The sequence below is a fragment of the Antechinus flavipes genome, chromosome 1 (assembly GCF_016432865.1).
Source record: "Antechinus flavipes isolate AdamAnt ecotype Samford, QLD, Australia chromosome 1, AdamAnt_v2, whole genome shotgun sequence".
In the NCBI taxonomy this organism is placed as follows: Eukaryota; Metazoa; Chordata; class Mammalia; order Dasyuromorphia; family Dasyuridae; genus Antechinus; species Antechinus flavipes.
In genome coordinates, this window is record NC_067398.1 from 266,737,777 (window position 1) to 266,754,702 (window position 16,926).

At 36.1% G+C, this 16,926-nt stretch overlaps 1 protein-coding gene across 1 annotated transcript in view; it reads right to left on the reverse strand.

Moving 5' to 3' along the window:
- The window catches only part of XYLT1 (xylosyltransferase 1), a 422,795-nt gene that overhangs the window by 203,626 nt on the left and 202,243 nt on the right, over positions 1–16,926 (reverse strand). The window contains exon 3 of the mRNA XM_051961070.1: positions 568–1,087. Coding sequence (XP_051817030.1) covers positions 568–1,087 — 520 coding nt within the window. The remainder of the gene's footprint in view (positions 1–567; positions 1,088–16,926) is intronic.

The following is a 16,926-nucleotide window of genomic DNA, read 5'->3' on the forward strand; positions in this document are numbered from 1 at the left end:
AAGAGGCTATGGTCTCATCTTATAGTAAGACTTTTTATGGGTCTCATTATGTTTCTATGTGGTGGCTCAACTTCTCCATAAATAGAAGATTCCTGCAAACAGCCTTTATAAATACTGTGTCCTTAAATACTGCTTCAGGCAACATAAGATTAAGATATAATGAAAAGCCTATTTCTGTGCTCTTCAAGAGTTTACAATTTTGAATATTGTATTAATGTTAAATTAAATATTAAATATCCTGGTAATAGGATTGATGTATAATACTATTTTTATATTTTTCTGAGCATCTAGCACAGAAATTGGTACTCAGGAAATTCTTGTGGCATGAATGAATAAGTCTACCTGAAACTTGTTTCACATTTTTCAGATTCTTATAACTTAAATGCAAAATTCTGAGGTGCTAAGTTAACTTACTGCACAATTTGAACCCAAAATAGTAAAGAACACATTTTGATCATTAGTGGCCCAATGGAAAAAAAAAATGAAGTTGGGAATGAAAGATGAAGCCAATATGATAAAGAGAAAACATTCCATTTTGATCAAATCCTCTCCTAGTCAATGACTTACCTTCAAGGGGACAAAAGCGGGTCACTTTCTCTGGCATGAGCTTCCCCACCTTGTGTTGGCAGTATATCTCGGCAATCTCCTGGCGACACTGCTTGGACTTAGACCGGGACAGAGCTGAGATGGCTTCCTTCCCGGAGATGTCGCACCTTGGCGGCTGATCATACTTGAGTTCAGGGGAGCCAGCCCCATTCTTTCTAACATGGGGTTGCTTGGAGGATTTAGGGCTTGCCTTGGTGGCACTACTATTCTGCACAGCTTGGTTGCTATACTGCAGGGCTTCATTAGAGCCTTTTCCCAGGAGTGAATTCTCCTTTACTTTTTCCTCCTGTTCTAGTTTCTTCTTCAAATGTTCCTTTTGCTTACTCAGTGACTTCTTTCCCAAGTCTGGCTGATGCTTCTGCCTCTGAGTCCTTGGGGCAAAGTTACTGTTATCAATATTTTCAAAGTCTTTTGGCACTGAGTTTTCATTGTTGCTGTCTGTCCTCATTTTCTCCTTGGGTCGGTGAGAAAAATATCCATCCTGTTGAGAGTGGGAAAGAAAATAGAAGTATTAACATAAGTGCATGATTAACGCAACAGATATATGAAATGGTAAAAAGTGCATAGGACTGAACATATATGGAAGACAGAATTTTATGTCAGGCTTTGTGCTATTAACTAGCTTTGTAATCCTTGGCGGGGTTACTTAGACATTCTGGATTTCAGATCCTCCAAATGTACAATTAAAGAGTTACATTGGAGCAGTGATTCTCAAACTTATTCATTCATTCATTCACTTATTCATTCCCATACTGCATTCCTTGCCAGGAGAGATTTTGGCACATTGAACATTTAAATGGACAATAAAAAAGGGTTATGGCAGCATCAAGGACTCCAGACCCATTACTCAAGCCTTGGGATTCAAGTTAAAAATTAAAGTGATTAATTATTTGAGGTGAGGAAGAAAGAAGTTTCAATTATTATGGGTAAGGCACCATACTAAGCACAACAAAATAGAAAGCCCGATGTGCAAGCAACTTCCATTTTAATGAGAGAAGATAATACATAAAAGGAAACTGAATAGGAGAAGGGGCAAATAAAGGAGCATATAAAAGACAAAGATGGTCCATATTGTAGCCTGAAAAGATTCTTTCCTCTTTCTCCTCTTCTCTTTTTGCTTCCCGGGACTCAAGGCAGAGGAGGCAGCTTTATTCTTTTGAGGGTTAAAGTGGCAATGATGATTTTTCCAATGCCATGCTAAGAAGATCTGATAGGAAACTGAATCTGCTAATAAGAGCTGGGAAATATGGAAAGCTAGTTATATAGAAAGAGAGATCTCATCCTCTGAAAATCACTGGACTAGATGGTCTCCAAGATCCCTTTGAGATGCATGCTTATCTCAATTAGACCATTATGGAGACAACTAGATGGCACTGGCCCTGGAGTCAGGAGGATCTGAGTTCAAATTCAGCCCAGATACTTCACACTTTCTGGCTGTGTGATCCTGGGCAAATCACTTAACCCCAATTGCCTCACAAAAAAAAATAAAAGAGCTAATTAGACCATTGTGAGCAGAAGTTAAAAAAAACATATTCGAACCACAAGTTCAAGTTCTATCATAAAATACTAACTGTTGATCTAAACAGAGATGTAATTCCAAAAAAATGCATATTATACATAATATTTACAAGTGTTACATATATCATTACTTTTAAAGTATACACTTACATATAGAATCTATCAAAAATTAGTCTGTGCCATTGGCAGGGCCAATGTGGTACAGTGAAAAGAATGTTAGATCTGAAGTTAGAGGTCTTCAGTTTGAAATAGACTTGCTACCTATGATCTTAGACAAATCCCAGAGTAACCTTATCTTAGAGAAAATAGATTCTCTAGACCCCAGCGTATGTTCATGTGCTATCAGTCACATCTGTTATATTTATATCAGAAAATTTTTAGTAGCAAAGAACTAGAAACAAAATAGATACCTAATGATTGGGGAACCGCTAACAATAACCCTAGTACCTACATTTAATTTCATATTACCACAATATAAAAAACGAATGTATATGAAAAATATAGAGAAGTCTAGAAAGATATATGAACTGATACAAAGTGAAATAAGAACCAGCAATATAATAAACACAGAGACTACAACAATGTAAAGAGAAAGAACAGCAAAAAACAAATCTGAGAAATATATAATTATAATGACCCTCAAGAAATTTTGGCCCTCAAGAAAAGATATGAAAATCCTCTTTTTTTTTCTTTTTAAAAAGATTTGGGCATAGGGGCAGCTAGGTGGTGCAATGTAGATAGAGCACCAGACCTGAAGTCAGGAGGACCTGAGTTCAAAATCTGATCTCAGACACTTAACACTTCCTAGCTGTGTGGCCTTGGGCAAGTCACTTAACCCCAATTGCCTCAGGAGGGAAAAAGATTGGGCATGGTTGGGAGGAACTATTTTATTAGAATTTATTTGTACATTGGTTAATTTTGCCAAGCTACTCTTTTCCCCTTTTTTATTCTTTAAGGTTTGGTTTTCAGGCTGAGGAAGGGAGAAGAAGGGATATGCTCAGACTTCAATGTAAAAAGACAATGATAATTTTTAGAAAAAAATCAATGAAAGGGCTAATTGGACTAGATAGCATCTAAGTTACCTTTCAGCTTTAAATCTAGAATGCTATCATCTAAGAAAAAGATATTCAATATGATTATATCAAATGTGTCAATTCACATTTTTCTTCCTCCTTTCATTATATTCCTATCCTTCAATCATATAAGTCAAGTCCATTCCTTGAAGTGTTAGGCTTGTTGAAGTATTTTAATAGGGTAGAAGGGAATTCTGAGTCTGGGCATTTTTTAACACTGCCAGTGCACACTAGGATAGTAACTAAGTCCTGAGAATTCAAGGATGTATACTTATCCATTCTTGAAGCAAGGATTAAAAAAAGACATACCATAAAGAGGTATGGCAGGCAATATGATATAACAGATAGAGAGTTGCCCCAAAGCCCATAAAAATAGGTTTGAGTTCCATTTCTGACATACATTGTTGGGACACCCTGGACAAATCATTTAAACTTTCAGTGCTTGTAAGCAATTCACTAAGGCTAAGAATCCTGACCAAGTGTGAAAAGAAAGAAACACACAGAATTCACAGTACCCAGTTATGACTCCATTTGATTTTATGAAAGTCTGAGGAACATCCTAGAGCTAGTCTTAGTGGCCTCCTAGGGGTTGCTGTAACAGATACAGGAAGTTGCATGGGGTACTAGATAGGGCAATGGAATTGCTTTCAAGTCCCATCTTTTATCTCTAATGATGCAACTGGCAATCTGTCTGTATCTCAGATTCCTCTTCTGTAAAACAGGGAGCTGTTAAAGAATTCAATATTCTCTCTAATTCATTCCAGCTCAAAATCTATGATTTTAGAAATAAATTGCAACACACGTGGAAAGGTGATAGCAGGCTAGAAGACCCAGAATTGAGTGATTTAGTAAAAAATGTGAACTGAGCACAGTTCAGCAATAATATCCATATTTCCTCTTGAATGTGCTGTTACCTCATAGAACCCATTGCTGGGGTCATGATCTCAACATATATCTGATAGGATAAAAGGACAATACCTAGGGGGAATTTTGATTCCAGACAAAATACTAACTGCCTACATAATTTTGCCCCTGTTGCTATAGAAACTCATCTGAGAAAAACAATGACTATCACAGATTTCTAAGTTTTATTTTCAAAGTGGGGTGTATATGTGTGTGCATGTATGTACATATGTGCATAGTATGATAACATATAATGATTACAAGATAATGGGTGAATCTTAGTTTCAGGAAAATCTGAGTTTAATTTCTCCTATTCGGTCCATGCTGGATGTATTAGCTATGTGATGCTGAGCAAGTAGTTAATCCTGTTTGCCTCAGTTTTTTATTTGTAAATTAAGCTGGAGAATGAAATGGCAAAACACTGCAGTATCTTTGCCAAGAAACCCACAAATGGGGTCATGAAGAGTTGGATATAACTGAAACAACGGAATAACAACAATATTTGGAGAAATTCAAGGCTCTACCATTACATCGAGTGTTGGTGTGTTAACACAATCCCTATAAAATTGATTGTTCCCATCTTTTATCCTCTTCGCCAATTTGCTGGGTGTGAAGTGAAACAGTTGTTTTGATTTAAATTTTTCTTATTAGTAGTAATTTGGTATAACTGTATATATGTATATGTATATATGCATACATATAGTTACATATATTCTTTTGAGAATTATTTATTCATATACTTTGATCTGTTATCCATTGAAAAATGACTTTTAATCTCTAAGTACTCATGGCAAATCTTGAAGATTGTCAGAACCAATTTGCTAATCTGACAGTTCAGGGAGTTTACAAACTGGAAGTTCTCTATATAAATGTAATCATAGGTCCTTAATTCTTCCTCATCCCCACAAACAAAACAAAACAAAAGAAAAAAATTTTGATAGGATACTGAGTCTATTCTTTCCTTTTCTTCTCCTGTTCCCAGAAAACAATGTGTGTTAGCTAGGAAAAAATCCAAGGACCAAGGATAGGGCAGTCAACTGTGTATCACAGTGCCAGGTTTGATGTAATAGTTGGTGACATAAAAGGGGTTTCTGTGCCTAGGTACCACTTATTTTGCCAATGCTAAAGGCTGGTACTGCTCATTGAGGATGGTCAGAGTTAGGGCAGAGTCAGGGATTTAGGAAACCAAATGTCCATTCTTGAAGAAAGGAAATGAAAAGATCTGCCATGAAGACCTATTACAGATAGTGACATAACAGACAGAAAGCTGGCCTCAGAGCCCCAGACCTTGGATCTGAGTCCCATTTGTAACACATACTGATGGGATAACACTGGGCAAATCACTTAAACCGTTAGTGCTTTAGTCAATTCACTAAGGCTAAGCTTTGAACAAAAGTGACTGGAGAAGAGTTTCTTCTCCTGGGCTATCCTTTTACCAATGAAATCACAAGTTTAGTTCCTTTCCTTGTATAGAGTTATAAAAGGACTAATTCCCAATACTGAGACGTACAAATAATATATTTGGTTCTTCTCCTGTGGTCCTCTGTAGAAAGAATGCTGACCCTGGATTCAGAGGAACTGAGTTCAAATGATACTTCTGACATTTATCACTTGAGTGACTTCAGGTATTCAACAACATTTATGGAGGTGCCAGGTACTATGTTAAGTGTTGGAGATACAAATATAATAAATCTTACTTGGAAGGGTTTACAAGTAATTTAATCTCAGATTCTTTACATATAAAATGAAGGGGTTGGATAAGTCCTTTGAGGTGGTTTTTCAACTCCAAATTTATAAATCTTTGATTCCAAATATGATCGTTAGGATCCCAAAATACACCTCATTTTTACCCTGTCATCCTTTCATTAAAAAGTAAACTATGATATTATCTGAAACATTATTTTCCTATTCCCACCTCCTGGAAGAGAAAAGAGTCATATTTTCAGTGTTCTTGCTCTATTTAAAAATCAAAATGGCTGAAAAAATGGCATGACCTGTCCATTTATGAATACAGATTTTCCCTTCTTTGGAGAGACAGAAAATTTGCTTGTTTTCTCTCTGCCGTCCTCCTTAAGAAACATGAATAGAAATCCTTCTCATAAGCACATTTTCAAGGAGCTAATGAGTCCAGGGAATAGCCAAAAAGAATTTGCATCCACAGACATCCATGTCCTTTCTCATCAGTCTCATTTGGCAGAATATTTAGGTTTCTGGGTCTCCTTTCATTCCCCATTAACTGGTGGTCATACGCTCAATGCCCAGCAGAGAACACTTTGTTTTAAACTACCTATTTAAAAGCTCCTATTCTTCATTGGTTCCTGGATGCCCTTCATAGAGCTTAACTGGGCACAGAGCAACATTGCAATTACCTTGGGTTTTTTTCCTTTTTTTTGGCTGGGAAACCTATGAACACTAATCTGACAAACTGAGAATAGGAAGGAAATTCTGCTAGTTAATTTGTCTTATCAGTAGCTGGAATTGCTATCAATTCTAATTTAACACTTGGTTAACACAGACAACCTACCCAAAACAGCCCTAGAACAATAGGGATAATTAACTCCAATATGGCCCGGAAGTGGATTCCAGTCCAGCGGTTTTAGAGCCATCACAGGCAATCAGATGCTTCAAGTATGAGTAAAAAGGGGGGAAAAATTAGTATATCCTGAAGTGAAGTATTTATGAAAATTATTCTGAAAAAGTAGAGCTATACAATGAGGGAGGACCAGCTACTTCTATAGGTCTTGAAGTCAGACTTCTATTCTTGAAATGTTCCTATCAGTCAAATTTGAAAAGTGTTTTACATGTACAGGATATCCCAAAGGTCATAAAACAAACCTTATATTCTCTCTCATTTGATCCTTGCAACAATCTCATGAAGGAGAGAGCATAAGCATTTTTTAGAATCCTTGTTTTATGGATGGATTCAATGCAATTCAGACAAGTTACATGATATACTCAAAGCAATTATGCTAGAGTTCTGAATTTGGCAGTCAGAAAGACCAGGGTTCAAGGCTTATATATGACCTAGCTGTATGAGCCTGGGCAAGTCACACTTGCTAATCCCCGTTTCTTTCTCTGTAAATTGGGAGTAATCATACTTGTATCTATTGTACTGATTTTTGTGAAATTCAAAGGAGGCATTGTGTACTAAGTGTTTTGTAAAACTTAAAGGACTGTATTAAAAATATCTAAGACAGTGGATAGAGCACTGGATCAAGAGTCTAGATGACATAAATTCAAGTCCTGTCTCAAATATTTGATGGCTGTGAAATTTTGGGCAACTCATTTAACCTCTTTTTCCTCTCTAAATTTACAGAGTAAAATAGGGTTAATAGTAGCACCTTTTGTTGGAAGGATTAGACAACACATAGAAAGCATATTGCAAACCTTAAAGTGGTCTATAAATGTTGTTATTATTGCAATTACTTTTGGCCTATATCTATATGTAATCTATAATTATATGGATATAGAAAACTCTGGAGTGCCTAAGTGGCAAAGTGGATAGAGTGTTGGGCCTAAAATAAGGAATACTCATCTTCTCAAGTTCAAATCTGACCTCAGACACTTATTAGCTGTGTGACTCTAAACAAGTCACTTAACTCTGCCTCAGTTTCCTCATCTGTAAAATAAGCTGGAAGAGAAAATGGCAAACTACTCCAATATGGTTGCCAAGAAAATCCCAAATGCGGTTATAAAGAATCAGACATGACTGAAATAAGTAACAAATAACAATGTGGAAACTTCTAATGCAGACCAGCAACTGCTCTATAATTTATAGTACCAGAAAGCTTGAGGCACTAAGAAAGAACATGACCTATTCAGGGTCATACAGCCAATACCCACCTATCAGAAACAGGATTAGAATGTAAGTGTTCCTGCCTCTAAAACTAGTTCTCTACCCCACTCTACCCAAATGCCTGTCATCATCATGGTATAGTAGATAGAACAAGTGAATTAGAATTAAGCAGGAAAACCTGGATTCAAATCCTCTCTCAGATATGCACTCTCTTAGAGTTTGGGCAATTCATTTAGCCTATGTGTGTCTCAGTTACTTTATTAAATGAGAGGATGGGATGAGATGGACTTTGTGGTCCTTCCAAATTTAAATCAATAATCTTAGAATAGGATTCAAGAAGGAAGAGATCTTCTTGGATTGATCCCAGTTTCTCCTTTCTTAGGGTTGACTGGTTCCCAGGACACCAAAATATCTACCTCTCCTCTCTTTCCAAAACAGACTTCATGAAAGTGTCATGGTAAGTATCCATGCCCAAATGGAGAATAAATTGCCCAGGCAGACCTAAAGCTAATTAACAATAAACATACAAACATCTTGTTTCAAATGATCGCTTGCCTGGGTGACAAATTGACTATTATCTCATATGTGTGAGCAAGTTGCCATGTTTCCTTTATTCTTAACCAATCTAATACCATCACCTTAGGTTATTTATGTTAATGAAACATTTTGACTTATTTTATTTTAATGTACTTATCACAATGATTGCAAATTCAAATGTTTGTATGAGTCACTCAGAAGCTCTAATTGTGTAGCTGCTGTTGCAGCATCTCTCAGCTTCTGCTGGAATCCATTTTTATTCTCAGCAAATAATTAAATGCAATAATGTCCTCCATTCCCATTCAACCTTGGGCATGTTTAGAGCCAATTCCAATCAGGCAGAAATATGCTAAACACAATCTGGTTCTGCAATATAGATTACATTACACAGGGCGCCATTTTAAGAAATCGGCCAAATCTGTTTTGATTATTTCCAGTTATTCTGATCAAAGTTAAGACTGATCTATACTTTTGTAATTCATTCCTCTTTGTGCCTCTGAAGTCCTGTGTCTGGAAGTTGCATGACATAGCTGACTGGGGCAGACATAAAGAAGTCACTGCGCCTCAGTTTCTTCACTCATAAAATGAAAGGAGTGAAAATGAAAAGAACACTTAAAAAAAAGTAAGCTGAACACTGAGTAACTATAATAAATAATTGTGATGTTGGAGAAGAGAGAAGAAACGGATAATTTTTTTGAAGCTACAAATAGAGTATTTCATAGAGTTTCACTGCTTCATTGCTTTACTATGATTTTTCTTTCTTTGAAGGGAGGACTCAATACTGACTAAAGGGAAGAGGACTATTTTTGGAAATGACCATAGTAGTAAAATGAAAAGCTATAATTTTTTAAGGAAAGGAACTAAATGATCTTATGTATTTTCCTTCTCTCCCTTCACTTTTATTCTGTATTCTGTGAAGAATTCTAATAGCATCAATGATTATGCTCAAACGAGCTAAGTCATTGAGATCTAGTTCAAATCCAAAGGGTTAATAATCCTAGGAATGTGAAAAAGTTGCACAAATCTTCATGCCAATTCCTCTGTTTTTATGTATTCATTAATTTTCTAGTATAAATGTCAAAGTAGAAAAAGCTAGCATTTAAGAATGCTTTAAGATTTGCAAAATACTTGATGCATTCAAATCAATTAATCTTCCTAGTAACTCTATAAAGTAGCTATTACTCCCACTTAACAGATGAGTAAACTAAGGCACAAAACAGATAAAAGACTTCTCTCAATTATTAAGTCTCTCAGGAAAGATTTAAATTCACTTCTTCCTGACTCCCAAGTACACTGCTTTATCCTTTGGTAAATACAATTAGGATAAGCAGTTGTGGCATTAGCTTATGCAAACAGTAAAGATACTAGCCCTTCTACTGCCCATTCATGTATGTATGTACACAATGTGATCTTAAAAGTCTTGACATTAAGACATATCCAATGGGAGCAGCTAGATGGCACAGTGGATAGAGCACCAGCCCTGAAATCACAGGGCCTAAGTTCAAATTTGATTTTAGACATTTAACACTTCCTAGCCATGTGACTCTGGGCAAGTCACTTAATCCCAATTGCCTCAGGGCGGGGAAAAGACAAACGCAAAGGTAAGTTTTATTACTTTCTGCATTATTCATTTATTCATTTATTTATTTTTGCTTGTTTGTTTGTTTGTTTTGAAAACCCTACATAGAAAACTTTATTGTTAATTGTGGATTCTATTAATTGGAATTTTATATTGCCTTATGCTTCTGCAAATCATGAATGTTTATAATGATTACTCCAAAGGTCTACAAGGTCCTAAAATACCTTTTTAAAGAATAAAAAGTTGTATACTTGATTATACCTTGAATGACTGAAAATTGGGAATTATGATATATACATTAGATCCTTTAATTGTATATAGGTATGCAAAAAATGCTGAGTAAACTAAAACATTCTATATTCTGGCTTAGATTAAATTTTTGAATATAAAAATCTGAATTTGCAGAACAGAAATCAGTAGAAATTTTTGACATTAGCAAAGAATGTAAAGTAGACTTTTAAAGTTTAGAATATCCTTAGTAAATTCATTTATAGACCTCCTTGGAACACTTTCCATTAAGTTATAATAAGGTCACAAATTTAGAGCGGAAAGGATTGTATAAATCATTGAAAAAATTGAATAAATCACTTATTTTTACAGATGAGCTTGAAAAAGGTAGCCCAGGGTCACCCAGCTGATAAATGTCTGAAGTGAGATTTGAACTCAAATTTTTTTGATATCAAATCCAGCATTCTATATGCTTAACTACGTCCTTTCAAAGCATATATTGAGAGGAGAAATGCTGACATTAAGTGCTGCTGACAAATGAGTAAGAAAAATAAAGGTGAAACATTTGAACAATTGTTGAATTACAAATTATATCTATGGAAGGCAGTGACTATTTTAAACATCTATCTTCATTTGATTTTTCACAGTTTGAGGAACGCCTATATTTAACAGATTTTATACACATTGCTCAATAAAGAGATTAATAAGTGATTCAAAGACTATTGACTATTTTCAGTCATCCTCATCATCCATATAATTAGACTATGCCCTATTTCAATGTAAATAGAAGTTGTAGGAAGTTATATACATTCTACAGAGGCACTGAGGGTATTGCCTCTCCCATCAGACTATGATATGGTTATTTAAAAAAATTAATTCCATTATTATGCTTTTCTTTGTCATTTCAGCACTTACCACAGTGCCTGGCACATGGCAGATGCTTAATAAATTCATTTTGATCTAAAAGCCACTGAAAACCTCTCCATGAAAGCAGGTTATCAAAAATAAGATTTGCTCAAAAAGTTGTTTGAGAAAACTGTTTATCTGACTACACAACTAGAAGATTTTTGCATCTTATGAAATTGAGGGAGGGAGAAAAGAAAAGAGGAAGAAAAAGACAGAGGGACACTGAGAGAAAGACATAGAGAGATGGAAAGAGAGAGACACAAAGAAAGAGAAAGAGAGAAATAGACAGAGACAAAGAAACAGAGAGAGAGAGAGAGAGAGACAGAGAGAGAGAGAGAGAGAGAGAGAGAGAAGAGAGAGGCAGAGACAGAGAGACAGAGAGAAACAGAAAGACAGAGAGAAAGAGAGAAAGAGAGAGAGAGAGAGAGAGAGAGAGAGGCAGAGACAGAGAGACAGAGAGAAACAGAAAGACAGAGAGAGAGAGAGAGAGAGAGAGAGAGAGAGAGGCAGAGACAGAGAGAGAGAGAGAGAGAGAGAGAGAGAGAAAGGGGCACACAAACACAGAGACAGAGAGACACAGAGAGAGAAGAGACAAAGAAATGAAAAATGCAAGTGCTCCCTAGACTCTAGGCTCTAGACTAGGTGAGATTGTTAATGAGATAGGTGCTATTATTATCCTCATAACTGAGGAAACTGAGATAGAGGTTAAGTGACTTAATCAAGGCCATACATCAAGGATGGATTTGAACTCAGGTCTTCCTGAATACAGGCCAAGTGCTCTATTTACTATATCATCTAGAACAGGCTATCTTAAACTTTTTCCACTCATGACCTCTTTTCACCAAAGAAACTTTTATGTGATTCAGATTATATAAGGATATTAAACAGATACCAAACATTTATTGATAATAAGTCATATTTATTTTAAAATAATTCTTTGATATAATTATAACTGACCATTTATTAAAAATGAGAGCAAATTTACAGATTAATGAATGAATGTGCTTGTTTATTTTTACATAAAAAATTAAATCTTGGCAGAACATTTGATACCTTTTGCTGTTGCAAATATTTTTGCAAGTCCCATATTGAGTTATATGACACCATAGGAGGTCATGACCCACAGTTTAGGAAACTTTAATCTAGACCGGCAGCCACACCTTGGTAAAACCATTTCAGCAGGTAGGCAAAACTATATTGAGGGTAATCACAAAACCTCAAACCCATCAGTGAGTTAAGGAGATGCTATCCCAAGTATGCAAACATTTTCCCTCATGAAAAGGGCCAATGAAAACATTTTTCCCCCAATGGCCATCAAGGCTTCTGAAGGAGGCACTGTGGAGTGCTTAGAGCTTGGTCAAGTATTGAAGATGGCAAGGTCAACCCTAACACCCCTGATCATTGCCACTGAACTAAAATGACTCTGGAAGAGAAAAGTAAAACTGACAATTTGTGCAACTCTGAGTCATAAATCCAATTCAGGTACAAGTCAAGACTGCACTCCATGATGTCATTGGTTCTCTTTGAAATGAAGGAAGAACAACAACAATTAATGAATAACCAATGAACAAAAAAGAAAGTATGTTTGGGATATGAACTCTCTCTTTGATTTACTTTCATTCAGTCAATTAATCTACCCATAAACATTTACAAAGAATTTACCATGTGCCAGGCTCTGTGCTGACTAAGCACTAGGGAGACAAAGAAATGGAAAAAAAAAAAAAAAAAGAAAAGAAAAGAAAAAAAGAAACAGCAGCAACAAATGTAGTCTTTGCCTCCAAAGAACTTGCATTCACATTCCTCTAAGATATATCGTGGCCTCAGTCAAACAGAGACCTGTTGAAAACCTTGACTTAAAAAGGCCAGGCTCTCCCATTGCATACAGGGTCATCTCCTGATCTAAATCTGGCCACTGGATCCAGATGGCTCTGGTGGAAAAAGTAAGGCAGGTGACCTTGCCCAGCCTTCCTCGAATCCAGTCCAGTCATGACATCCCCTCCCTGATGTCATGGTCCTCTTAGAGAACAAAGAACAAACAACATACAGAGAAGATGGGAGGTGATCTCAGTGCATACTAGCAGCAATAGGGACTAGGAAAGTCCTTCAGAAGAAGCTGGGATTTGAGTCTTGAAAGAAGTCCAAGGGAGCCAAAGCAAGACAGCATTTGAGGCCAGAATTCAGCCAGTACAAAAATGTAGAGATTAAAATGGTGACTTGTGTGAGGAAGGGCAAGTATGCCAGTGTAACTGGATTGTAGAGTTCATGTAACAGAGTAAAACATAAGAAGATTGGAAAAGTACAAAGAGGCTAGGCTAGGAACTTTTAATGGCCAAACTCCATATGTGATCCTGAAAGTAATAGGCACCATTGGATTTTATTGAGCAAAGGGGTGATATGATAATACCTATACTTTAGGAAAATGTGAAGCTATGTGAAAGGTGGATATTGTCTAAACCTTGGGCATTTCATAGCCAGCAATCTGGTCTTTAATCTTTATTTTCTAACCAATGACTCCATGAAATGAACTTTCTACCCAAGACAAGTTGGTCTATTTTCTAGCAGCCCCTATACACCCTAGACACTTTTTCTGACTGTCCCAGTGAGGAGCAGTCACTTCTGAACTCATAGAATTCAACCCAATTCAACAAGTGCCCTATGTGCAAGGGACCATGCTATGTGCTATAGATTCAAAGGCAAAAATGAAAAACTCTGCCCTCAAGAACCTTATATTCTCCTAAGGCATACAATATGTAGACAGATCGATAAATTGAAGGGAATTCAGGGAGAGAGAAAATGCTAGTGACTGAAAAGCCTTGAAGAATAATGAGGAATTTCAAAGGGTACTGGGAAAGAAGTGGTGCATTTTGGGCATGAGAGTCAGTTTTTGTAAAGAAACAGAGAAGAGGAGTCTTGAACACTTTGGGGAATAGTAAGTTGGCTAGTCTGGCTGAAATGTAGAGTACTGAAAGAGAGTAATTTGAAAGTATGGAAAAATTAAGTGAAAATTATATTGGAAAAATATAATAATAATAAATGGCATTCTTTAAATGCCAAGATGATTTGTTGTAGAGATAACAGGGAGCCACTGAGGGGATTAACATGGCCTGATATATTTCTTAGGAATACAGTTTTCTGAAGGATGGTTAAGAGAGGAGGAAGTCTGAAATCAGGAAGATCAGTTAGTGAATTATAGTAACAAATAACTCAGAAGAACAGTGAGGAAAGCATGAACACGGATGACAGTGGTGAATGGAAAGAAAGGCAAGGACACAAGAAATGATGCTATGGCAGAACTGTGCAAGATTTGATGACTGACCGAGGATGGAAGGTGTGGAAAAGAGAACTTTATCTCTAACTTTATTTGACACTTGCCATATGATGCTTTCTATTGCTAGCTATCTTTCTTTGGAATAGTGCCTGGCCTCCCTGACAAGACTTCAAGGTTCTATGAGGAAAGGACTTGTTCTATTTCTCTCTTCCATACCCTGCACCCTTAGAAGGATACATAGCATAGAGTAGGTAAGCAATAACTATGTGAATGATAAATTAATTTTTATCTGAAATTTATTCTTCATGACATCTGCAGATTTAGAAGGCTCCCAGATGCAGCAGGTAATAGTGGGTCCTGGGAAGGATACCCTGAAAACTAAGAAATCATAGAATACTGAGTTTGTAAAGGATTTTCCCTGAAAGGAGACAGATGCCACAAGCTTTACAAGTTTGATCAGATTCTCACATCCTCATTTCCCTAAATCTCTGCATATGGTTGGACTGCATTTGCATTTGCTCATCCTAGAGTATACCTTATAAGTCTGCTTTGGAATTTCTACTTGTGGAGAGGGGCAAAACACCAACTGACAAGAAGAATCAGAGAAAAGGCTCATATAATTCATTCCTTTTGAAAGCTTTTTTTTTTTTTTTTGATGCTTCTGGTTTATAAGATCATTTCCCATTGTACTCCTTCCCCTTACCATGAACTGTTTGTAACAAAGGGGGGGAAACAGTTAAGCAAAATTTAATGTTTATTGTCTGATTAAAAACCTTAAGTGAGTATGACACACTTCATGCCTATAGTACTCCCCCTTTTCAATAAAGAAGGCATTATCTCATCACTTCTCTGGAGTCAGATTTGATTTTTATAATTATATAGTACTCAGTTTTGTGTTTTATTGTTCTTTTCTTTTATGTTATATCATTGTACATACTGTTTTTATCCAGTTCTGTTTATTTTATTCAAATTATGTCATACAAGTCTTTCTATGCTCCCCTATATTCCTTATGGCATAATCTTCCGTTACACTCATAGTCTATATTTCTTCCTCCCTCTCATTTTTCAACTGAGGAAAAACAGAATCCATTTTGTTTCTAGTTCTTTGCTAGATTGATGTCACTGGACAGGAAATATGAAGAAGTGAAGCCACAAGATAGCACAGTGAACAAGTGCTTGACTTAGGAGTAGGGAAAACCTGAGTTCAAATCTTATTTCTGACATTTTCTAGCAGACACTAGTTACCCTGGATAAGTCACTCTGCCTCAGTTTCCTCACTTATAAAATGAGGGACAATAATAGCACTGACAAGTTTTTAAGGATCAAATGAATGTATCTTCTGAAAATTTAAATGTAGCTTGACATAAAACAATAAAATATAAGTAGATGTGAAGTGCTTTGTAAAGTTTTATAGCACTACATAAATCTTAACAACCCACAGGTGCAAGACACTGTCTAGATATCAGGAAACAAAGACCAAAATAATGCCTGCCCTCAAGAAGCTTACATTCAACTGGAGAGATACAACATATATAACAAGTGAACCCAGAGTAACTTAAGGAAGAAGGGAAACACTAACAATTAAATATATCAAAGAAGATGACACCTGAAATGATCTTTGAAAGAAGAAAAAATTCTGAGAACTACGATTTTTTTTTTAAATCACTGTTATAGAATCTCAAACATAGAAGTGACTGGAAAAGATCTGTGGATAAATTTCAAGGAATTTAGAAGGGAAGGGGAAAAACCCAAATCTTCACTTAATACATTTCTTAAGTTTCTTAAATATACAGTTGTTTTATTTTATGCATTTAAAAACATTGTTTTGAGAAGGGTCAAATGGATCTAATACATAAAATCAGTTAAGAAAAGCTATTCTAGCTGTTTCCTCAGTTGTGATCTACAGCTCACCAGGGGCAACACAGATAAGGAGGGTATGCTTAACTAAATCAAGCTGTATCCCCACTGATACCTAGTCTATGTTCTCAATGTCTGTCATGCTAAGTAATCCTCCTTTTGTCAATTATTAGATGTTTTGCAAGTGTTAGGCCTGGCTGATATCCAAGAAGGGACTGATGGATGGTTCAGACCCAAAAGATTAACTGTTGCTATCCCTAAACCATTTGGGAGCTATAGATTCTGTGATATTTAGTCTGAGAAATTACATCAGATTTGGAATCTTGATTCAGCCACTTACAACATATGAGTTTTTGAGTAAATAATTTCTCTTGGGTTCTCCAATACCATTGGTGGAATTTAATGCAAAGACTATTTCCCATTTTCTTCTTCCCTCCCTCCATTTCTCTCTCTCCCCCTCCTTTTCTGTGTTTGTCTCAGTCTCTCTGTCTCTGCTTTCCTTCCTCCTTCTCTTTCTTTCTTTTTTCCTTTCTCTTTCTTTTCTTTTTTCTTTTTTAACAGACTACTTTTCTATGTTTTGTGCCTTGATAGAATAATGATAAGCTAGTATCAAATCACAAAAGCTTCTCATTATAGTGATCCATGTTATATATTC